Source organism: Manduca sexta, chromosome 4, assembly GCF_014839805.1.
Source record: "Manduca sexta isolate Smith_Timp_Sample1 chromosome 4, JHU_Msex_v1.0, whole genome shotgun sequence".
In the NCBI taxonomy this organism is placed as follows: Eukaryota; Metazoa; Arthropoda; class Insecta; order Lepidoptera; family Sphingidae; genus Manduca; species Manduca sexta.
The window spans coordinates 3,194,735-3,219,703 of NC_051118.1; the positions used below are offsets into that span (position 1 = coordinate 3,194,735).

Consider the following 24,969-nt stretch of genomic DNA (forward strand, 5'->3'; position numbering starts at 1 on the left):
AGAGATTTTTTCCTTATCGAATGGGAAGAACTATTTTCACAAGCACATAGCAGATTTTGATAGCGGAAAATTTTACTTGATTTTTAATAGAAGGAGTGTGCAAGCAAGCCATACTTGCTTGCCTAACAAATGATATCTATATATATATAAAAATGAATCCCTATTTCCCTTGGTCACGCCATCACGCGTGAACGGCTGGACCGATTTCACTATTTTTTTTGTTGTTGTTTGTTATTGTCAGGAGAAGGTTCTTATGAAAGAAAAAAAACAAAAAATTGCGCGGAAAATTATAAAATTTAAGCAAACTTAACGAAAATATTAATTTTATATAACTGTCAAGTGTTTGGAATAACTGTCAGCGATTGACAGAATGCGCGCTGCAAATTCATAGTTAAGACGAGACATCTGTCGGGTCAGCTAGTTTATCTATATTATGTTTGTCTGTACAATATTACATCTTGATTATGTAAAGTGTGTTAATAATTCGATGTTTAGCTGCTTATTACATGCAAAGCAGACTTTCGCATCATCTAAGGATCACACACATACAAATTGAAACGACAAAAATATTTTTTTATTCATTTATTAATAAACTAACTTTACAAATTTAATAATAGCAGAACAATTATATTCCTTATTTCTTTTTCATTCACAATAATATGATAATAATTCACCATGACTCATCATACTTTACGAATATAATTATATGATTTAAAAAATAATATAGAAAAGACAGAAAGCAACTTACAGTGAAAATAATGCACAATAACGTCGGGTGGATCTACAAGCCAGTAGTCACTTCTCTCGTGTAGTGTGAGTGTACCGCGCCGTCGACGCAACACTACCATAATATTACAAATAACGTAAAATATTCAGTATTTTATCGATTTATTCGCTACGTCTCATCTATTTACAGGTTTATATATTGTTTACATACCAAAACTATACGCTATGCTCGTGTGCAGTATCCCTATTCTATATTTATAGTGTTTATAAACTATTTGTATTTTCTCTTTCCATACATATAAACGTATATATTTTAATTTTTTTACCGGCATAAATTACTATCATTAGTCGAAAATATAATGAAAAACAAAAACAATTACAAACTAATAATGATAACTATACACCCAATATACACAGCTAGTTGAGAGTTCATACAATATAATTATATGGTACAAGCTTGCAACTCCTCTATATTACAGTATTAAGGCTTTTGCTTCACTACAGGAGTCCGCCCGTGCAGGGACGTACGCTAGTCGCATATTTACACCGATATCCATCAATAGTCTTTACAAAACAAACAAATACACTTAACGTCTAACGTAATTAATATCCCCGTCTATACATAAACATTTACAAGAGATTGTACATCGGCCGTACCGACTTCGTTTAAAAAATAATTTAAAAAAAGAAACAAAAGCACGTAAAACGGAACGTGCGCCGGAGTCGCGCCGGCCACGCTCGCGCCACACAGACTAGCCGCGTCCCGCTCCTCTACCTCTAACACACATCCACGCCACACACTATATAGGGCACAATTTTTTCAGGCAATGCACTTCAACTAAGTTTAATTTTTTATTTATTTTTTTAATAAAATATTCTCATTATAACTATACAAACTATGTACGTACTATTGTAGCACTATCACTGTCCGATTTAAAACGTAGAAAATAGATAGCGAGCTGCCAACGCCATTGCACAGCCACTGAAGTAAGCGAGGGTGTCGGGCCGCCGCCGCGCCGCCGCGCCCCTGAACACATCGACACGGCGCCCCGCCCGGGGGCACCGTTATACCGACATTGGCAGCCGTCAGTCCGAAGGGGGATATGGGAGTGGGGTCAACGCAACACCTACGAAATGTAACAGCCCTCTAAGCTATATAAAAATCCAATAAAAGCTGTCCAAAAACGTGCACTTTAAAAAAGGAATAATATCTGCTTCACATCCACATTTATTGCTCTGGGTTGTATCCCTTAACTAGGAACCGCGTGACACCATTTCGACCAGACCTCGCCCGCGACAACCGTCCACGCGCGACACCACCTGCCCAAACCGTGACGTCATCAACAAAATACCGTTTAACGCAACATTAAGTGAACGGTTTAGTAAAAAAATGTGATAATAAATACTAACGACTAAACAGGAAACTAATTCATTTAAAAAGATAATGTCGATCAATTATATACAGTGCGCGAAGAACTTAATATATACGCCTAAAAATCACTGGATCAAACGATTTGGTGAGAGGATGATGAAGAAATTATAATTAATGGCTGTTTGTTTTAAACAATTCGAGAGGAAACATTGGGGCATCGAAATGAAAAATGTTTAGTATACTGGAAGCCCGCACAGACAAACTGTTGAAACACGCAGTCGCGATTATTATCATTTCACTAAGAAATTATCGAGTTTCACAATTTAAATTACAATTATTGGTCGTGAATTGTCCTTACAATATAAAAACGCTAATCGTAATAGCGGCCTAAGTTTTGCGCGGGAACGCGCCATCTTGTGTTGCGTTTCACTCACGATAAAAACGTTTCAATATTCGCAAATTTTGACGGTTCATTTAGTTCCAGATTAAAATTTATAAACACAACTACCGATTACATAAAACCCACTAGATCTAATTACGCCTATAGTTTATCTACCTTCAACTCACATCGATGCGAGATAATGTCAAATGAAACTGCAAAAACGCCGTGTTCCCGCCAAAACACGATTAACAACTACGCTGCGCTTACCACACAATGTCGAATCACGAGATTACGTGCAAAAACGTATGAAAATATGTTTTTAATTATTACTTTTTATGCATTCATTTATATCTCTCGGGAATTAATTACTCTATTATAACAATGTGTCTACATATCGAGTGCTTTTGTACAATTGATACTCATCTATTCACTAGTAACCTAAGGCTCGCCGCCGGGGGGCGCCGGCCGTGGCACCGCGAGCCGTACACCACCGTCCTAAATTGATTTCTCTTGTGATTGGTTAAAAAATAAATATACTAGACTATTCAACATTTATGTAACAACTGTGTGCGCCTAAACGTCCGGCAACATTCTGAATATATCGACGATGTGAGGTCACATCCCTCGCGGAGCCACGCCGAATTCGGCCCCGGGGTAATATTCAGAGGCGCTTAAAAATAACTTACATTTAAAAGAGAAAATAATAATCAAGTGCAACAGTGATTGGTAACATGATTTGTTCACTAAATAAAAAGTCGATATCAAAAACACGCCGAATGCGAGTCGGCTTGTAAAAGTCCAGAACGATAAAAAATTAAAAAAATGTACTATACCCTCGTTTTACAGGGACAGACGTGGGCCAAATGATTTGATATATTTTTTAATTTTCCTAACACAAGCTATGGCAATGCCGTCTACTCTATGGTACCACTTAATGGTCGTAAATCATCCAATGTTTTGTTTCAGATTTACTTGTTTATGGAATTTGTTATCTTTACCATGAATTGTATAAGCGAAATCATCTCTATGTCGCAGAGAACACGGTCATAAAAATATTTATTGACAATAGTCAATATTTGAACATAATTTTTATGGAGTATACTTATATGTATACACACACATTTGATAAGCAACACATGACGTTTAACAAATTCGACATCATACAAATATGTGCCAACATTACAAGATGCGCGATGTTGATCAACATTTGCCAACTAGTTGCGCGTCACACACTGCCCAGCAAATGTTGCTAAATAATGTCTTAGCTCCACAAATTGCAATAAACAACGGCATGTACCATAGTGTTAACATATTTTTCTAAATTAACATTCAAATGTATATACATTTAGTTCATTGATTTGTATAAATAAATATATGTTTGTTTTAAATTAGTTATGTAGCTTATTATATAATTTCAACATGGACATTTGACGCCAATTCATGTTGTTGCGCAACAAATATTATTAACATAATTTATACTAACATGTGCTTACATAAAGGCAACAGTGTTAACCTCAATCTATCCCTGTCACAGGCAAATGAGCCTACAGACGACGCATAGACAAAATTTCAAATGTAAACTCTATGGTTTGAAGTGGATGAAAAGTTCTTTGGTTCACCCAACACATTTTCCTGTGGTTTTTACCTAGATACCTATTTAAACAGTAAATATGCCAATGGCGTCGTCTAGTAGGTTTATTTGTCTATGATCCCTGTATAGGATTACTTACGTATGCGCACCCCAAAAAAACGCACAAACATCCGAACAATATTGAATTCTGTATATATTTACAATAAGTAACATAATCTATTAACTATGAGCGATCTAGCTAAGGCAATCAGACAACCAACAGTGTATTTTGATTTTATACATCGATCAATCTAAATCGATAGTCGATAATATATCGATAGTCAATAAAATTATCGATAATTGTTTCGTCAACAAATAACATATTTGACTGGACAAAACGGTAGCGTAAACGTTAAAATCGATTATACACTGGGCGTAATTGTATTTATAAGCTCGCTTTTAATATTCGGAGTAACTATTAAGTTTTTACAAAAGGCGCGTATACGCACAATGCACTCATACAAAATTGAGGATGTGGTCAGCAAGAGACGACACAAGGCTTGTAAAGATATAAAATAATATTTCTTTATTGAGCTGTCACTTAAACGAGCTTAATGAAAACAAACACGCCCAATATATAAACGCGACAAAACTTACGCTCAAAACGTGACAACAGCAACACTATAATTCATTTATGTTCAAGTTTCGTACACAACACTTTTCAGTAACACTATGGCAGAGAAATGTGAATTTTGTATAAATTCTTTGAGGCACTGATTATAACACATAGAACGGTATGTTTATTGGCGTGCGCATACTAGCTCACCGGGTACTAAGGCTGTCGGTGACGGTGCCGTGCCTGTCGGCGGTCAGTCGAGCGGGAACAGCAGCTGTAGTCGCGGCGCGTGCGGTGCATGCGACGCGTGCGGTGCGTGCGGTGCGTGCGGTGCGTGGGACGCGTGCGGTACTAGCGACGCGTGCGCTGCGTGCGGCGCGTGCGGTGAGTGCGGCGGCGCCGGGCTAGCGCACGGCGCGGCCGTCAGCGCGGGGCAAGGCGAGCGGGGCGCGGGCCGGGGCTCCGCGCGTGCCCGCCGTCACTTGCCGTCGCGGGACGTGCGTCGCCGCCGGGCTGCCAATCCGGGGACTTCGCCCACTGCAACACACAACAGGTTGATGTGAGTAAACGGTTCATACTCATTATATTGATAATAGACCAATTGAATTAGCTTATCTCATTATAAGCTTAATATTTGTATTTTATTAAAATAATTTAAGAGCTAAAATATATAAAAGTGAAATAATCAGATTCTCACCGGCACTTCTGGTTTTTCTCCTGACGGGCGCGGCTAGTGGCGGCGCGGGCGAGGGTGCAGGTGCGGCGTTGGGCGGCGCGTGCGCAGTGTGCGGTGCAGGTGGCGCGGCGGGCGCGGGTCCGTGCCGCACAGAGCGACGCGTGCCGACGCCCTCGGCTACCTTGGCCGCACCCCGACCTACTCCGCGCACGCCTTTGCCCGTCTTACCGCGCACTTTGCATATGAGCGGCTCGTCACTGTCGCTGTCCGAATCTTTCTTGGTCTTGCCGGGCGGCGCGGCCGGATTTAACGGCTTGGCGTCGGTGCGGCGTGGCTTCTTTTTGGGTCGGCCGGCCGGCGACAGCCCCTCTTCGCAACTGATGGTGGAGGCGCCAGAGCTCTCCGACTCGCGCCGTTTCCGCTTGGCGGCGGGGGCGGGCTTGGCGGCCGGCGTGGCGGGCAGCGCGTTCCTCGGACTTGTCTTATCGTCGGTGCCGCGCACACAGTTGCGAGGCTGCAACGCCGGCGAGTCAGACCGCTCCAATTTGTTGATCCCGGGACTGAGGCGCGGAGTCTTCGGCCCATCAGCAGGACTGTTCATCTTGCTGCTGGACCTCGTCCGCACGCTGCTGCGCGCGACCCTCTCGAGCGCGGACGGCGACGGTGACTCCGGCCTCTTCCCAACATAGTCCGGCGTCGGTATCTCTATTAAGAGCTGCTCGAGTAAACTCTTATCGGGAAAGTCGGCCTTCAGTGGTAACCTCTCTAATTTCGGCTCCTGTTTTTCTTTATCGTCTTTTGTTTCACCATTCTCAGCGATTACCTTCTCTTCTTTAACCTCGAGGTCAGCGCTGATTTTTTCCTGATTCGAGTATGTATACAACGGCGGCGACACCCTGCTAGGCAGAGGGTCGAAGTCGTTCTCCTTTTTAGGGCTGATCAGTTCTTTCGACTCGGAGGCACTGTTCTCGATATTGACCTCCTTCTTGACGTCTATTTCGGAGGGCCTATCGAGTGTTGGCGGCTGTTTCTCTTCGTCCCTGAGTATCGGCGTGGGCTGTCGTTCTTTGGTCTGTCGCGGCGCGTCGTCGCCGTTGACGTCGGCGTGCATCTTGGCGAGCTCGGCCTCGATGTCGCCGAGGTCGTCGATGTCGGGCGGCACGGTGTCGTAGCGCGGCTGGCCGGCGGCGAGCGAGAGCCGCTCGAGCAGCTCGTCGGAGGCGGGCGGCTGGTCGATCACGCCGATTATCCTCTGCACGGAGGTGGGGCTGGTGGAGCGCGGCATGTCGAGCCGCTCCTTGCGCTGCGGCCCCGGCGGCGACTGACTCGCCTGGTTGGGCGACTTTTCCGATAGCGCGTCCATCGACTCTATGCCGGAATCTTCACCTTGCGCTTGTGAAGTTGGTGATCTGTTCGCAAATTTGTCTGTGTCAGGTCTGGCCGCTCGCTCGGCGACGAGCTTACAGTAGGACTTGTCTTTGGGGCGCTCCTTCCGCCGCGGCGACGTCGCGCCGCCGCGCGGCCCGGACGCGCCGGGCGGGGAGTCCCCGCGGCTGGCTATCGTGCCTACGTTTGTCGATCCAGGTGGATCTGAAACATAGTACGCGAACCATGTCAATACACTACAATACCTAACACTAACGACTTCTAATGGTCTGCTAAGCTACTTTCTAACCTACTATTCAAATGGCTATCTTATTTTAGTCTATTGCCTCTTTTCGTTCCTTTGATAAATTATTTCTTTTCAAGATAATCGTGTAAATAAAACCATTACGATTTTTCGAATCTAACATTCTAAATGACGTTGAAAAATCTTGTATTGACACAGTCTACTTTGGATGGGTAATGAGTTATTTGCAATATTTGTTTACCTGGTAAGGAACTATGACTGGTTTTCCTCTTCTTCTCTGAAGTGAGCAGCCCATTGGGTGAGGTAATAGCACTTTCGGCGAGTGTCCGTTTTAACTTATTGTCTGCGTCGGAGTTGCGCGCGTCGGCGTCAGCGAGCGTCCACTCCACTTTGCACTTTTCACTAGCACCTTTATCACACTCAGTGTCAGGCACAGTCTTGCCGTCACTGGACTTATCACATTTCGCACCGCACTCCATGCCGGGTAACTTCTTTTTCGCGTCGTGGTTGTTGGCAGTCTCTCTGTATCCCTCGTTCTGCGCGTATTTGCCCTCCTTATCGAGCGTGTCGTTTTTCCACTCTTTGTCCTTGTCCGTTTTCCCCTCGCTGAGTATTTTAAACTTCTTCTTCATTTTCAAGTCTAGCTGCATCTTGTTGTTTGGCTTGTAGTCGTGCGACTTGGTCACTATGTGGGCGTTTTTCGAAATCGTTTTCATCCTGTAAACGACGTTGTTGTCGCCCGCGATTTCCGTTTTTATCGCGTCACCCTCGTAGTGGTTGTTAAGCTTTATGCCTTTTGCGTTTAAATACTCATCAGTCTTGTTTTCGGTGCTCTCACCTGACTTGGAAGCTATGGACTCGTCAGAGTCCCTTCTGTGAGACTTGTCCTCCTCCAAAGCTTTCTTGATCTTCACCTTCTTCGTGTGCAAATCACCCGGACTGAATTTCTTTTTCTCTTTCTTGGAGTTCTTTATGACGGCAGAGTTCCGGCCTTTTAGACTGATGTGGAGGGGCGGAACTCTGAGCTCGCTCTCTGTCGGCTTGTCGCCCTTCTGCTGGTTAACGAAGCTCACATCCGCCTTGTAAACTGGCTGAACCACCGGCTCGTTCTTATCCAGCTTGGTCTTTGTGAGTCTTAGCTTTATGGACTCCTTCTCGTTGGGCGGAGACTTGGGTGGGTCCCCGGCGGGCGTGGCCGGCTTGGCCACCGGCGCACGCGGTAAGGCAACTTTGGTAGACTTCCCGTCGCGGACAATCTTGTCCTTGAGCGTGGCGGGCTTCTCTTTCGCACCCGTCGTCCTCGGCTTTCCGCCTTTCTGCGCAGTCAACTTATCGTCCCGCTCTTTCTTGATGATCTTATTTTTTAACTTATCATCGTCTTTCTTACCGTCATCCTCCGGTATCGACTTGGCGATGCCAAAAATCTCGGGCGGTGTATCAGTAGCGCTATCCTTCAGTTTACACTGCGCGACGGTCACCTCCTCGGGCTTCTTCTCCTGCTCCTTGGGCGGTGGTACGTCATCGTCCCTCATAAGCGTTTTAATCAGGTACTGCTTGCTCTGCTCCTCGATCTCTTGTGCGGTCGCCTGTGAGCCAACAGTCGCTGTGGTCACCGACGCCGCCGCTCTAATAGGCAACCGCATCGGCGGGGGCATCGACGTTGTGTGACTCACTTGGTTCTGACCCATATGACCAATTTGACTGCCTTGGCTGACCATCAATCTCTCCGAACTCGCACTACTCGGCGACGGGGTGAAGGACGTTGGCGGTGACTTGAAAGGGGGATGCTGTGCCACAGAATGGGGATTCGTCTGGTATTTCGAAGTGGATTGCTGCGGCACGGGCGGGGGAGGCATGAAATTCGTCTCGCTCTCGAACGAGCTAGACTTTGAAGGCACATCACTCACGTTCGTATGCGTGGTCGACGCCGACGACGTCTCCGGGTAAGGACCGTTCATCGTGGGCGTGAACTGACCGGTTATCTCTTGTAATAAAGAATCCGGCGTCGGGTTCGGCTCGGAGCTGGGCGCGTCTTGCTGCGCCGGATCACAGAGCAAGTCCAGCTTTGCGTTAGTGTCCAGGTCGGAGATGGCGGAGAGGGCGGTGTCGTCCAAGTTGAGGTCTGCGCCGAGGGTCGGCAGCAACTGGTCGAGGTCACACGTGTCCGGGATATCGGGTAGTTGCAGACCCCACAATGAGTCCCGATAGGGCTCGTTCCAATCCCCCTGACTGGAGGTGTTGGTGCGTGAGTTGGCTCGCTGGAGCGCGATGTACTGCTGCTGATATCTCTGGAACTCCTGAAAATATATATCGCGCATGTAGACGTGCCACGCCTTTTGGGAATGCCAAACATGGAGTTATAAAAATATAAGATTATATTTCCAATGACTTAAATTACTGGAAGCACAACAATAGCTATGTCTATCCTTCCCTTTCTTACAAATCGACAACGCATGATCAACGCTTCTGACATTGTGGATGGAGGTAGTAATCCCTTTTTTGACATCACATACCTGGAAACTAGACTGCGTCTTTTGATCCATGGAGGTGGGCGGCGGCGGCAGCAGCGCTTGTAGGTCCTCGGCAGTGACGCGCGCTAGCGCCGGCGCGGGCGCAGGCGTAGCGGAACGCGCCGGACCCGCGCGCGGCCCCGCTTGCCCTACCGGCCCTGTCGGCGGCGCTTGTCCCGCCTGCCGTACGCCGTACGGGGGTGGCGGCCCGAACGACTCCGCTGCGTATTGCAGAGGAAACCGCGCCCGCGACACCACCGTCGCGTTGGGCGCCGGCACCGTGCTGCGGTACGCGCCGGGCGGCGGCGGCGCAGCGCGGGGGGCCGGGAACGCACGCCGCACGTATGGCGCCGGCCGGGGCGCCGCGCGAGGTGACGGTGGCGGTGGTGGCGCGGGTGGGGGAGGCGCTGGCGATGACGGCATTCTCGCCGGCCCCGGCGTACGCGGCGATCGATACTCGAAGGGCGCTCGGCCCACTGCCAGCTCCACCTGCAATGAGCACGATCGAAGGTCACTGATTTGCACGATGTGTTACAAAAGTATTTTTTAAACATAAATAAGTAGCAAAAAGACAGACTATAATAAACTAAATTAATTGACAAGTAAATGAACAGGTTCAGCTCGTTCAGTTCGTTGGGTTCATCCTCTCAATATGCTATGTTAAACAAATATTAGCTGCATGCAAGAAGACATAGGGTGACCTAATCAAATTAATATCTCAATCACTTCATCTCACCTGTCCGTCCTCGAGTCGATCCAACTTGGCCGGATGCGGCGGAGGCTTAGGTCGCGGCTGCGGCGCCGGCGCGTCGTTCTGCAGCAGATTGACGAGCAACGGCGAGGACATGGCGACGGTGGGCGGCGCGGCGGCGGGCGAGTGCGCAGGCGCGTGCGGCGTGTGCGGCGCGGGCGAGGCGGGCGGCGCGTGCGGCGCGGGAGAGGTCGCCGCCGCCGCGGGGTACGGCGGCGGAGGACCCGCGAACGCGGACGTCGACGGCCGCGCGAACATGCCATCCGCAGGAGGCCTGATGCCGCCCGATGGACCACCTAAACCTGCCCCAAACCAACATAATGTATTATTGCCTTAACGGATATACTTTGATTTGAGGATTATAGATCAGATTATGTTAGGTACACTACCAATAAGTATAGATTATCCCATGTTGTTACGTGCTATTTTTCCCTGAGAACAATATTTCTCTGGTTCTTACCTAACGTATTTTCTTTCCTATGTATAACCCTCGCCTGCGTCATGCTGCCGAAGGGGAACTCGCAGCGGTCGGTGGTCGGCGTGGGAATGTTCTGCGGGATCTTGCCGTCCATTGGGCAGACCGTGTTGGGCGACTTGAAGGAGTCGCGCGGGGGCGCCGGCGGCGGCGGGGCGTCAGAGGTGGCGGCGGCGGCGCCCGCGCCCGCCCCGCTCCCTTCCATTAGCCGCCCGATACCCTCCAGCCCTGCTAGGAGCTCCGCGTTCGGTTGAGATCTTGACGTACTCGCATCTGTATAATAAACCCGATATTATTAATACATTTCATACTATATTGTTAATACTATAACAGCGTTTTGAAGTCTCGGGTGCGTGCTACGCGATTTTTTTGTAGATGCGCTAATTTGGAACAAGAAGAGTAAACAATGGTTGTACCATCTGCGTCTGCGCTGATGGTGAGCTCGGCGCCGTGCTGCAGCCGCAGACTGACGGCGGCGTCGCCGTCGAGCTGCACGGAGAGGATGCCGAGCGCGCGCAGCTGCGGCGCGCCGCCCGCCGCCAGCGCCCGCAGCCGCGCCGCCGCCGCGCGCGGCACCGACAGCGTCACCCGCACCGAGTTCCACGGCTCCACCTGCGCACACACGCGACAAACTCCTTATAGAATCACTTTGTATTCTCACAAACGTCAGCTCACCTCGAAGACACTGAAAATTGGGTAAAGTTTAAAAAACCATGCAGAAATCAAACTGAACGACAGTTGCGTCGACAGGATAAACGTGAATCACTTAAAAAAAGATTATACATATCTTGATAGATGCAAGTTTATTAAGATTATTTTTTTTAAATAAGTTCGTTTTATGAAGAAAATGCCATTGCCTATCATTAAATATCCAAAGAGGGTATGTACCAAAACAAAAAAAAAACGCCAACAAATATATGTGATCATATTTCGGAAAAGTCGTCATTTATCTTTTTACTATACTTCGTTCACATAGATTGACAAGCGCACTCAAATGCCTGATATCTTATTTAAATCGTGTGGATAGTGTTACTTTAAAAAAAATGTGTTATCACCTCATAACCCAAAAGTAAAACATATAACATTACGGAATATGCACAATGTATCTTTAAAACTTATAATAACCTGTTTAGTATTTATACTTTTAAAGGACTTCCAAAAACAAGTCACGTTTAACTACTTGCAGGCCGTGGATTACAATGTTATATTTCATACATGTTTTTTTTTTAACTTTTTTTTTTTTCTTTATTTAAGGAGCTTGGTCGTTTTTTTTAACTTAATAACAAAAATTATAAACTTTATGTCCATTCGTGTACAATTTTTTTTGGATGATGCAAAATCACCCGGGAAATTATCGCTATTAATAAAAAAATAAAAAAGGGACTATAAATTAAGAAAATAACTTTCTTAAGCACTCTGTTTCAAATCCCGATGCACAATGTTTGTGTTATAACAAAACAATATAACAGTTACTATAGGTATTTGAACTTTAAATTCTATCGTGAGATGACCACTGACGAGGGCACCTGTTACTTGCAATGTCGTAATTACCTGTAAAAACTATCATTTGTTTTCCATGCTCAATTTCAGATATTTTAATTGATATGTGACCATCTAGAAGGCGTGACCTATCGCATAAATAATCAATAAAATTAGTTTAAAATTAATTAAGATATAACGTAAAATGAGGTTTTCCTTATTTCCATAATTCAATACCACAATTCTGTATAATAACCAAATCTATATTATTATATAAAGCCGAAGAATTTCTTTGTTTGTTTGTATGCGCTAATCTCAAGAAGTAATAAATCGATTTTAATCTCATTTTACGTAATAGGAAGCTACGTCCCTCCTGAGTGCTATATGCTATTTTTTAATCCGGTAAATTTAAAACGGGAATTTTATTCCTGAAAAACATCATAAAAACGTCATTAGCATAATTCTATTTGCATTTAACCAAAAAAGGTTTATAATAATACACACCTTGTGTAGAAATAGACGCAAGACCTTCCAAGCGGTCAAGTATCACTGTACATTAGTTACACTGTACAGAAGTTATCACTGTACAGAAGTTTTCAAGTTTATATACTCATGTTATAAAGCAAATTACAAAAATATTAACAAAAAATACTATGAGGACGCACTGTGCGCCCTAACGCATAGTGTCGGCAATTTCATAGTTTTCTATTTCCCTGTTCAGCCTTATTTATCTGCAGGCAACTGAAGTAAAATTATATACCAATATGAGCCAATCACAGCGCCCTTATGCCTACGCACTGCGAAGACAGTCATGCTGTAAGCACTGAGACTTATCATCATAGCATTGCCCCGTACTTAACTAAGTAATGTTTATGAATACTCGCCTTTAAGTCCGTTGAATTCTCTAGAGAAATAAGAGACGGTCGACCATAGAAAAACTTTACACATTGCACCGACCTCGAAGTATGAAAAAAGGGATAAGTGACTGCCATAATTTAAAAAAAATCACGCTTTTTTTGCTCAGGAGTAGACAGAGATATAACACATCCATATTTCTTCTCCGACGAGAGATGTTTATCCCTCGCTTGTCGACATAATTATGTCGGCCTGTTTGAACCGGATATACACAGGGTGAATGAATGCGAACCTTACGCTGGCCATTATGGAGGATTTGATACCATATTTACGGTGGTCGCTATCCAGGTGGTCATGTAAAGGTAGAAACCACGATCAGACATAATAAAAACTAACGTACAAGTGGATAACTTCAGCATCGCCAAATATACCATGGAAAGGAATGAGAATACTGCTTAAAAACTTTATTTATTTTCATAAAGTTCATATAAACCTATGACAAAATTATGAATTACCATAATTATTAATAATTCTATACATATAATAAAACAAACTCTCTTTTTCTGTCTGTCTGTACGTTAGCGATTTTCTCAAAATCAACTGAACAGATTTATATGAAATTTGGTATGGAGATAGTTTAAGACCCTGGGAAATTTATAGGCTACCTTTTAACCGAGAAATTATACAGCGGGACTTTGATCCCGAAGACTCATTCACGCAAGCGAAGCCCCGAGCAAAAGCTAATATAGATCATACAACTATATTCGATGATATTTACAATTACAAACAATATTTAATTTACTCCTTATAAAAAAATACACAAAATGTAACACCGATTATCGTCGGCAGTAAGCAATATACCAAACCGATGTCAAATTCTGACTATTCATGAGACCTTGTGAATGTTTTCATGAATAAATATTTTCAAAGTGTTTGAATACGACCGTCGCGCACGCAGCGAAATAAAAACCAGAGTAAATTGAGAGATGTACACAATGGCAAAAATTATTTGCCGTGAAGACTAAATCTTAAATGGAAAAAAAATAAAACAGAATATTATAATCTCAATAACATATTTTGGCCTTTCAAATGACAAATCATGCTTGCCTAGTGACGTCACTGTAATCATGACACGAGCGTGCGAGAGAGATACCAAGATGTGGTACACGTCAAGTAATTGATAATTTTTAAAAAAAAAAAATGAGTAATGATTCAATTACAATACGACCCATTAAAATTGACCGGTCTAAAGTTATTACCTTACAGGAAATAAAATAAAAAGCTAAATAAAAAAATATCCTCCAAAAAATTTAAGTAATTAAAAAGAAGACACAAAAAAAATTGATAAAATATAATTAAAATCATTAATCAATAAAAACAAATATTCTAGAAGTTTAGTGAAGACTGCCTTTCGCTCGCGGCTCCGCCCGCGTGAAAGTTTTTCCTGAATAAAAGACACACTTTATATTTTCCCGGGATAGTGCCTATAAGCACTCAAGAAAAATGTAGCTTCCTTTTAATAAAAGAAATAAAATTGGATAGTATTTCCTAAGATTAACGCGTTCAAACAAAGTCATGTAATGTCAATAAATAATTTATGTCAGTAATAAAAAATATTTTTCATACCTATTTTTCATGCGTGTTAAGAATGGAAGTGAGGCCAGTGCCCTTGAGCGTTGACCTTGGGCGCTACACCAAAGCTAACTAGATGGCGGTACGTGTAGTTCCACGGTATTGTACAATTACATCCTTGATTGTTAAAATATCAGATATGTCAAAGTTACGTTTGAAAATATTACGTACTAGCTTTTGCCCGCGGCTCCGCCCGCTTTATAAAGTTTTTCGGGCTTAAGTTTTCCGTTATAAAAGTCACGCTGTATATTATCCCGGGAACCTATATTCTTCCCAGGGTCTCAAACTGTCTCTATACCAAATTAAAAATCCCATTTGTATAAACTTATAAAAATATTTCCGCTAAGATAAACGTGTCTAAAAGTTCTTGTGCAATATAGTAAGTACTGCGAGAACTTGCTAGTCTAAAATCGGCTCTAGTGTGTACTAGACTCTCGTTTTGTGGTCCAAAACATGTCCAGGTATCGACTTTAAAACGGAGCCTAAAATAATAATATTCAAAATGGTGGCCAGCAATACCAAATCTAACGTATTTTTCTGTCTAGTGACCATTGATCCATAATATCAATATTTGTAATAAAATAATTTAAACATACACCCTCACCCAAATTCCAATTATTGTAATATATCGCAACACCGAAAATTACTCTTAGTAACCGAGTGACAAAATATACATAGTTACCTAAAAATATTGTAGCTTGTCAAAAACCTTTAGTATGGAAGGGTAAGGCATTTAATATAAATTAGACGAAGTTCAAATCACATGTTAATATTTTTTAATTCTTATTTGTGTTTTTTAATTTTACATAGAGTGTATACAGTATTTTAGAATATTTTATGTTATTTAGTACATAATATACACATCCTAGACGAAATGATGTCGACATTTGTGAGAGCGCCTGACTGCGCGTAACTGCAAATATTCCTGTTACTATAAGCTGTTGTTTGAGTAGGCGTTTTTAAAAATTATTAAATATTTTGTTATATATAACAGTATTAAAAAAAAATAAGATGAGTGTATTTAAAAATAGAGTATAGTATTATTTCAGAATATAGTTAACTCAAGTAAATAAGAGAGATATCGAAATGTTAACGATGTAAAATTCTTACCGTTGAGCGATGTTTGGCAGATATTAATTATGATTTTATTCACGGTATCGTGTTTAATAATAAAAATACGCCGCTGTGCAAAAGACCATAAGCCAAACTACTTATTTCTTGAAAAATATTTACAAAGAATGCTTACATTATTTTTTGCAGGACGCCTAAAGTGGACATAAAATTGAGTTTTACATATCTTAACCCCTTAACCTAATATAGTCATAAACATTTATTTTTTTGCTGCAAACTGTTTCTATAGAAAAAACACGTTGTATCCTTCCAGTGTATTAGGGAGGTCGCCCACTACGACTCTGCAACTATGTAGTAGCGATACCACCGCAAAACAGTCGCGAAACTGTCATAATTTTATAGGTAGTCCACATTTTTTTTATTGCTTTGAATGACGTGACAAGCTTGCCGTTCGCCTGATGGTAAGCGATACGACCGCTCATATACGGTAAAGACCATCCAAGACCTTGAATTATAAAATATTTTTTTTATATTCCACTGTGCTCGCTATCCTAAGACAAGATGTTAAGTCTCATTATGTCCAGTAGTTACACTGGCTACAATGTCCTTCATACCGGAACATAACAGTGACTAGATACTGCTGCTTGGCGGCAGAAATAGACATTGCGGTGGTACCTACCCAGGGAGACTCTCACATATGAGAGCCCTACCAACAGTGTTATTGCTGCTAGTGCACATTCGACCACGTTTATGATTCTCTATCGCTATAATCGTGATGCTGTCACGCTTTGGTAGCAATACAGTAGCGATAGAAACACGCAGCTGTCGCGACGCAAGGTACAGGTGTCAGGTGCGAGACTTGGAACTTTGTATCAAAATAGTATTAATGGAGCCGGGCTTTGTTACACTCCCAGCGCTAATTGCGAACGCCACTAACGTGCGCTAGTAAAGATGCAAAAGCATTTTTACTAAACGAACGATAGCTTCGCTATAAAGGAATGGCGTGGGCGACCTCCCTTAAAACACACTGTATACTTTTGTTTTCATAATAATGTAATTAATAAAACTAGTAACATCATGAGTAGCATAGCTTGCCATAGAGGGGCCCTATGTCTATATTTGTTGGGGGCTCTTCAGGGCAGTGCCAACTTTTGAGCAGCCGCTTAGTTTAATGTAGGTATGGGCCAAGAGTGGCCACAAAGCTCGGGGGGCCCGTATCACTAGCTACGCCCCTGAACATCATATAACAGTCAACTTAAAATGAACTCCATGGTTGGAATTATTTCTTGTTTACAAAGACATAAAGAATTTCAAACAAAACCGACAAATGAATTTTCAAACTTGTAACTCGTTAAATAATGGAGATTTTAAAGCAAATTAGACGATTTCCCTAATTTAACGATTCCTAAAGACACCATATTTTCTAATTTTTTAGACGTTCTTGGGGAAATACCCCTACTGCACCTGATGACAAGTGGAGTAGGGGCCAAGTAATGTGTATTGCACAAATATAGCTTATTTTAACCAGAAATACAGGCTGATCCCGAAACCCTACAGACTTCTATGGGCCACTGTGACGGGTTTTACCTTGTGTACGGTGGTAGCTTTCCGAACGGATAAAAATATCCTACTACGAGCAAAATAAATACATACAGGAGGGACCCTCTTCTATTAAATGCGCTAATTATGGTTTATTATATACCCTTATTTGATTTGCCGTAATCGGCCCAAAATGTTTGCATACAATCTTGCAGTGTCATTGACAAGGTTTTACAAATTAAAAGCAACCACGTCATGGAGACAGATTATAATTAAAAGAATAATATTTGATAATGTTTTCGCAAGTTCAACTTTTGAAGATTGTTGAAAAAACAAAATACAAATTTACCAGTTAATTTGCTAAACATATACACTAAAAAAATCTTTAAATTCAACTTTAAGGAAAATTGTACCGAATTACTCCAATAAGAAAGAAAAAAAATTACAGGGATGTAAAAACATTGCCTCATAGTTACATACCTACTTACAAAGTATTTTTGATACAGGAAAAAAATACAATTTATTGATGACTAAAGGTAAAAAATAGCCACCATAAAGATATCTGTATACAAAAACACCGGGGAAATTTTAAAAAATGTATAATATGTGACATAACTTTTTTTAAAATTACATAGGGTAGTAATTTTAAAGTATCACTAGTTTTTACTCGCGGCTTCGCCTGCGTGAAAGAGTATTTCGAAAAAAAATAACCCGCTATATATTTTCCCAGGATAGAAAGTAGCCTACGTCCTTCCCAGGGTCTCAAACTATCTCCATACCAAATTTCATCGAAATCCTTTGGGTAGTTTTTGAGTTTATCGCGTTCAGACAGACTGACAGATGCGACGAGGGACTTTGTTTTATAATACATATATTTTTTTATAACTTTTTAAGAGGAAAAAAAGCGGCGATAGCCTAGTTGGGTATGGAACGGACTGCCGAGACGAATGTCCGCAGATTCAAATCCCAAGGGCACACACCTCTGACTTTTCTAAAAAATCATGTGTGTATTCTTTGTGAATTTATCGTTCGCTTTAACGGTGAAGGAAAACATCGTGAGGAAACCTGCACATCTGAGAAGTTCTCTATAGGAATTTCGAAGGTGTGTGAAGTCTACCAATCCGCACTAGGCCAGCGTGGTGGACTAAAGCCTAATTTCTCTCAGTAGTAGAGGAGGCCCGTGCTCAGCAGTGGGCGAGTATATAATACAGGGCTGATATTATTATTTATTATTATTAAGAGGAACAATTCTGTCACACACGTTAGTTGCGTAATTTAAACCGTTTCCGCACCGCGCGCAACGGAAACTCTCAAAGGGAATATTTTTTCTGATTTTGCAAAATTTTTCATCGATGCTCCGCTCTTATTGGATATAGCTTGATATAGCTTCCTCGATAGATAGGCTATCCAATACTAAAAGGTTTTTTCAATTCGTACCAGTAGTTCCAGATATTAGCATTCAAACAAACAAACAGACTTTTCAGCTTTATATAACATAGATTCAGTTCAGACGCAACGGTTTGGTTTATAAGCGTACCAAAAAAGGGAACACGTGTGAAAATTATACTTTGATATTTGTTGTTCTACAATGGCATATATGCGCATACGCCTGATCTAATCGTAAGCCGTTATCGTCACCTGTTTAAGGTGAATTCCTTCATTAACAGTAACAGTCAAAGTTACTGTCACTTATCAAAATGATGACGTTTGTGTTATCTCAACTATGGTCAGGCCATGAGACTAAATATAGCCTCGTTGTTTTGTGACGCTAATTCGCTTGGAGCGTCAATCTCGTAGTTCTCTAATTATGACTTTTCCTTTAATGCATCATAAAAAATAGTTTCAACATAATATGCACACTGTTGACCCTGTAAAAAATATCAGTACCTTGTTAACTTTGAGCGAGTGCGGATGTGGGTCGGCGAGAAGCGCGCGCAGGTCACGCAGCAGGCGGCGCAGGCGCGCAGGAAACCTCGGGTCGCGCAGGTCGCCCTCGCAGGTCACCACCACGCCACACCAGCCGCCCGCGCCGCCTCCGCCGCCGACCCCGCCCCCACCCCCACCCGCCGAGCCTGGCCCGTCGCTGTCCGCTGCCATGCTGCAACACCAACCACAAATCTTAATAACCAACCAATAACCGATGACAGAGAGGCGAACTACATATCAAATAACGGAACCTCGCGTCCAAAACACCCCATATATTGCACTCACAACAAATAAATGATGAGAAAATAAGTTATAAAATTACTTATGTCTGAGTAAACGCTAGGTAATCGTCGTATATTATAGGTCGAACAAATGCAAAAGTCATGGTCCCAAATAAAAAGTATACAATAGTGATATGTGCATTAACTGTCTTACCACCGTTTTCATTCCAATGCCAAATACCCCAATTCGAATTAATAATATGTAAACAAGTCAAAAAAAGAGATAATTTATTAAAAATGGTTGTTATACCTTTAGTGACAGATATTTACTTGAAAATTATGAACCAGGCCCCTAAATATTTTAGAGCAATTTTTTACCTTATTTACTTAGAAAGTAGTAGAAAATGCATCTGTAATAAATAGAATTGCTAATCATAAAATGGTTCTTTTTTACCTACTAGTCAATTAAAAATTTGCATTCTTTCTAAATACTTCACAGGTTTAACTTGGCTTTTATGCTTTATTAGAATGGTAAGGCAAAATACTGATTAAAAACTTTAATGAAGAATATATTTTTCATATGACTGCATCTTCAATAATTCAATATTTGGATGCAGTTTACTTGTTAGACTTTTTTTACACTTAGATAGACATTATTGAACACTATTATTAAACATTGTGGGAAAAATATTTACTATAAAAAAATGTGGAAAACGAAAACCAGACCTAACCATTCGGAAATTAATAGTTTTGATAATCATATCAAATTATTGATTAGCATACTGCGTAATTAATGTTTTACTTGTTTATTTAGCATTGCACTTATCTTACTGGTTCATTAACTCTGCTGTGACATTAAAAAAATGTCTAAGAAACTGTTTAATATTTATGTTTTGCAACATTATGTAAATAAATTAACTTTTTATTACCAAACTCTATTGCTCGAGCAGTATTACACATCTTTAAAACATATTTAATAAATAATATGTAATGATGCCGAATTAATTCTATATAACAATCGAGAACTGCTAGAATGCAAGAGCATGCTTTATAAATATTCTATATTTTTAAATTGAACTTATGTAGTGCCTTTTTAATATTACATTCTCCTTACACAAGCCCTATTCTAATTCACATCATTCAAAAATAATCTGCATTTAATTAGGAGTAAAAAAAACTCATAAAAAAAATATTAATAACTTGAGTGTGGGAACTTTATATGTATCACAAATCCTATATCATATGTATGATACCTAGAGATTGATTCATCATAGTACAAGTTAACACTTATTTAACTCATTAGATTATTATCTGTTACATAATCATTAATTATTATTGTGTTATATGACATAATGTAATGAGGTGGACATATTATAAGCCTAAAATGTATCACAATTATTTTAAATAATAAATAGTTTTTACACTATTAGTGGATTACGCTGGTTTTTTTTTAATAAAATATTCCAAATATATAAAAATATAAATTGAATGTTTGTTATGAAAATACAATTTACATTGATAGTGACTTCTAGATCAATATTTTGGAATGTTAGTAATTGCCATTATTTGCCATAACTGTAAAATTGAAAAGCTTAATTTAATTTGCAAAATATAACTTTAAATGTTATTTTATGTAGTAGGTTATTAAAGTTATTTTTTTTCAAAAAGCAACAACTAAATAACCCTCAAAAGAAACACATTAACACTTTATATCACCTTCATTAGACTATAATCCTGATAAAATTATAGTATTTTTTGGTAGAGCATACATGGCAGGCGAGCTAAATAAAAAGAGATCTTATTTTTTCTTGTTAAAAAAAAAATCTAAAATCTCATTTCTGAACCTAATGTTGCACATTTATCTTAAAGTTTTACTACCCAGGTAATACTAAAACTCATGCCACTCTTACCATTTTCTCCATACTCATGTTACAATCATAAAAAAAATAGTTTGGCAAGAAAAAACAATGCGGTATTCCCCTAATTGGCATAGTTTAGTTTCTGACAGTGCAAATCTAATACATCACCTGGTAAGTTTAAAATATAAGCATACTGTTAAACATTATCAATTATCACGCTGACTCATTGCACATGACGGATGATAATAAAAAAAAACACTCCAGGAAGTGGAAATATCCATAAACATTTGCACTTGAACCGTTGGGGGCAAAATTAATGTAAATATTAATTGATCTTTTTTTTCCTTGTCTCCAAATATTTTTTAAAGACTTATCAAAATTTATAGTACTTTCATAAAATTGTATTGAAATTTCATATTCAATAATTATGAGTAATTTATCAGTTGTTAATAGTATTATCATTTTATACAACGGATATAATATAGTGCTTTAGGTTTAAAAAAAAAACTATAAGTTTTCATATATTTACCAGAAATGTGCAGTTGAGCAATAGGATAAATCATTTTATTATTGCATAATCTATTGAGGTCATGTTTTAATTGTGAAAAAAAAATCTTAGAATAATGAATCTTTTTTATGGAGAAAACATGATGACAATACTTGAATATTTTTTTTTATTTTAAAAATTAAATTAACCTATCCAAGTAAAAAAGTAATCACTAATTACTTACATTCCAAAATATAGATAAAACATGAAACTTAATTTTCTGGAACAAACCAGTTTAAAGTGGTTAATTTTGTCCTATACAAAAGCAAATTTTTATCATTGCACTGAAAGATAAATACATTAATTAAATAATAAATTAATTCAATAACTATTTACAAAAAAACAAAATATTTGTGTTAACAACAGATGTTTTTTAATTAAAGTATACTCAATGACTGGAAAAAAAAGCATTGTTTTAAATTTCTTTACAATTTTAGTAATGTCATTTATAACCGACACACATACCATCCAAATTCATGTAGATATTAAACTATCTAAGAAAAACTATGTTTTGGTATTCATTATTCACATATACTAAATTTTGTCAAGAAAATTCAATAAATTCGCCTTTTGATATAACTTTTCAAACCCAATATTCACTGTACCTTTAAAATAATTTCAATATTGAAATGAAGTCCAAGATAATTGAGTCTGTTTTAAAACTTATTTTTTGTCATAACAAAGTTAGATTACCATTTTTTGTACACTATTCTGTTTGAAAGCAACATTTTGTAACATTCATTTATGTATATCAAACTGCTGAAAAAGAACACCTTTAATTCCACATTTTTTTAAATATTTTCTATATTATTTGTATTTCATATTTTCTTTTAGTAATTATTATAATTTTTTGTCCTTTAATACTATTCATACCATTTTCAGCATCCATACTGTAATACTGTTTTCAATTTGCTGATCAATCTTCAATCACTTACATTAATCATGAGTTTTCATATATTATCTATGCTTTATAAGTGATTATTGCACTGAAATATAATCCTGGTTACCTGAAAAGGATGATTTTAGGCAAAAACTAATGTAAACTTTACATTTAATCTGAAAATGTAATGTTATTGAAACGAAAACTAACCACAACATCACATGAAGGAAATTTACTTGAAGCCATGTTCCAAATGATAATATTCAACATTTCCAGCATAAAAATAAGACACATTCATTAACAATTTTAATTTATGTAAGCCAGTGTACACCTGTATTGGTTTATATTGATGTGAATGACATTGTATGGGCGATGTTTAGGACACATGTATTTTTCGTAACCTTACGCGGTGTTTACTTAGTACTTTGGGTATGTTTTTCAGTTTCAAACACGCTACACGCGGTGCAAACACTAATAAGAACGTACTAACGTGTTGTATCGACATATCTGTGGAGTTTACAAGCACCGTGGTCGTGGAATATGCCGCGAACGACGTCCGAAACAACGTCAACAGCACATTGCGTGTTACACAATTTCTCACTGGTCAAACTGCGACATTGTAACCGCGAATAATGTTTTTCAGCGAGACCGCGCGCGGGGCACGTCCGCACCGGCCGCCCGACGTCCTGTCACCCACCACTGTGTCCATTTTGTGTCGAACATAGCACCACGGCACTCGCCGCAAAATGTAAATAAACCTCCGTAAAACTCCACTCACCTCTCATACGATGTCACATTCCGCTCAATTCCACACAAGTACCATTCCCTTGTGTCTCAAATCATCCTGGAATATCAAACGAAACATCACAGTCCGGCACGGACGCAAGCCAATATCGGACCTATGGCCAGTGTCCACTCCACTACGAAAACATATGACACAACACTAATGCCACGGTCCACACCAGCCCGGGAACGTGTCCCTGGATTATTTATGATTTTTCACCAGAGTTCGTACGACTAGAAACGCGACAATTTCATAACGATTCGAATCCACTGATTTATGTTCCAGTGACGCAAAGCTCATATATCGTAAAGAGCAGCCATTTTGAAATGTACGGGGAGTGCAGTCACAGCATGGAACTATCGTAAATTGCGGCCGCTCCTGTCTCTTGCAACACTTTAATTATGCAGCGATATTTGGAAAACTTTATGCACTATTCATTTTAACACTTAAGGTCACAGAACATCACTTCATTTTCTTATTAAAACTATCCAAAACAACCTAAGCGACATCCGATAATTCCAGCTTACCCCATTTGCATGACACACATAAAATACCAAAAAAACACTCAAAACACTTAAAAACGTACATAAAACCTGTCGCGCCGAATTATGAGAAGTTAAAGCATCGCATCAGTATAACAGTTCATTAGAAAAATCGCTAAAAAGATTAGTATATAATTTACAAATAGTTAATTCGGTACGAACAATAACAACGGCCGCCATTTGCAATTTTCAACTTGACATGCGCACTGACTCGCAGTAGACAAACATGAGTGACGTAGCCTTTGACAAACGTATAAAGTGCTTATATTAAAACGGTATATAAATATGGTTTTAAATAATAAAATGCAGTAAAAATTACAGAAACAGAATTTAGATAAAAATAACTGCCGCATTTTTTTTTTATATAAATTTTAGACCCTGTAGTTTAATTTTCGTTTCATCTATCTGTACCACATTACAAGGTCATATACTCAATGTTTCATGCTCCACTGAAGGCTCTTTTCGATTGGTGGATAAAGTAATCTCCATGTTTTAATAATAATATACAACTATGTGATTGGCTGCCGCCATTAAGCTGAGGACACGATTCACTTCCTGTTGATTAAAAAAGTACGTAGATAGGAAGGTAATTTTTTAAACATATTTTTTTTAATATTCGTAACTCACGTAATAAATTAAAAATATTTTATTTAGGTTACTTAAAAATATTTTCTATAATCATTCGCATTCCTCCGAGATTCATTAAATTTCTGAAACCAATTATTGTTAAAAAACCGACTGCGAAAATTACTAGAATCCAAACAATTATTGAACTTTATATACGAATTCGATAAGAAAATATTAAAACACTTTTTAATTTGTTTTATGTTTATAGGCGCGTTAAATATTTGTTTGAAGTCAGTGCCTAATTTATATTTCTAATGTTTTTGTATATTCTCTTTGTTAGGTACTTTGCTTTACTGGCA

General features: G+C 39.9%; 1 protein-coding gene across 2 annotated transcripts; it reads right to left on the bottom strand.

Moving 5' to 3' along the window:
* Positions 1-567: 567 nt before the first annotated feature.
* LOC115453978 (protein piccolo-like) lies at positions 568-24,254 on the bottom strand. Of its 2 annotated transcripts, XM_037440612.1 has the most exons (10): positions 24,088-24,254; positions 23,496-23,561; positions 19,172-19,382; positions 11,125-11,320; positions 10,694-10,981; positions 10,219-10,535; positions 9,486-9,971; positions 7,214-9,269; positions 5,364-6,932; positions 568-5,203 (listed from the first exon to the last, which is right to left on the bottom strand). In XM_037440612.1, exons 3-10 carry the CDS (start codon positions 19,379-19,381, stop codon positions 5,145-5,147), a joined length of 5,181 nt encoding a protein of 1,726 aa, XP_037296509.1. In that variant the 5' UTR covers position 19,382; positions 23,496-23,561; positions 24,088-24,254; the 3' UTR covers positions 568-5,144. The 2 variants fall into 2 exon arrangements, with proteins under 2 accessions (XP_037296509.1, XP_037296507.1); XM_037440610.1 differs by having other exon boundaries at positions 23,496-24,254.
* Between the last annotated feature and the right edge of the window lie 715 nt (positions 24,255-24,969).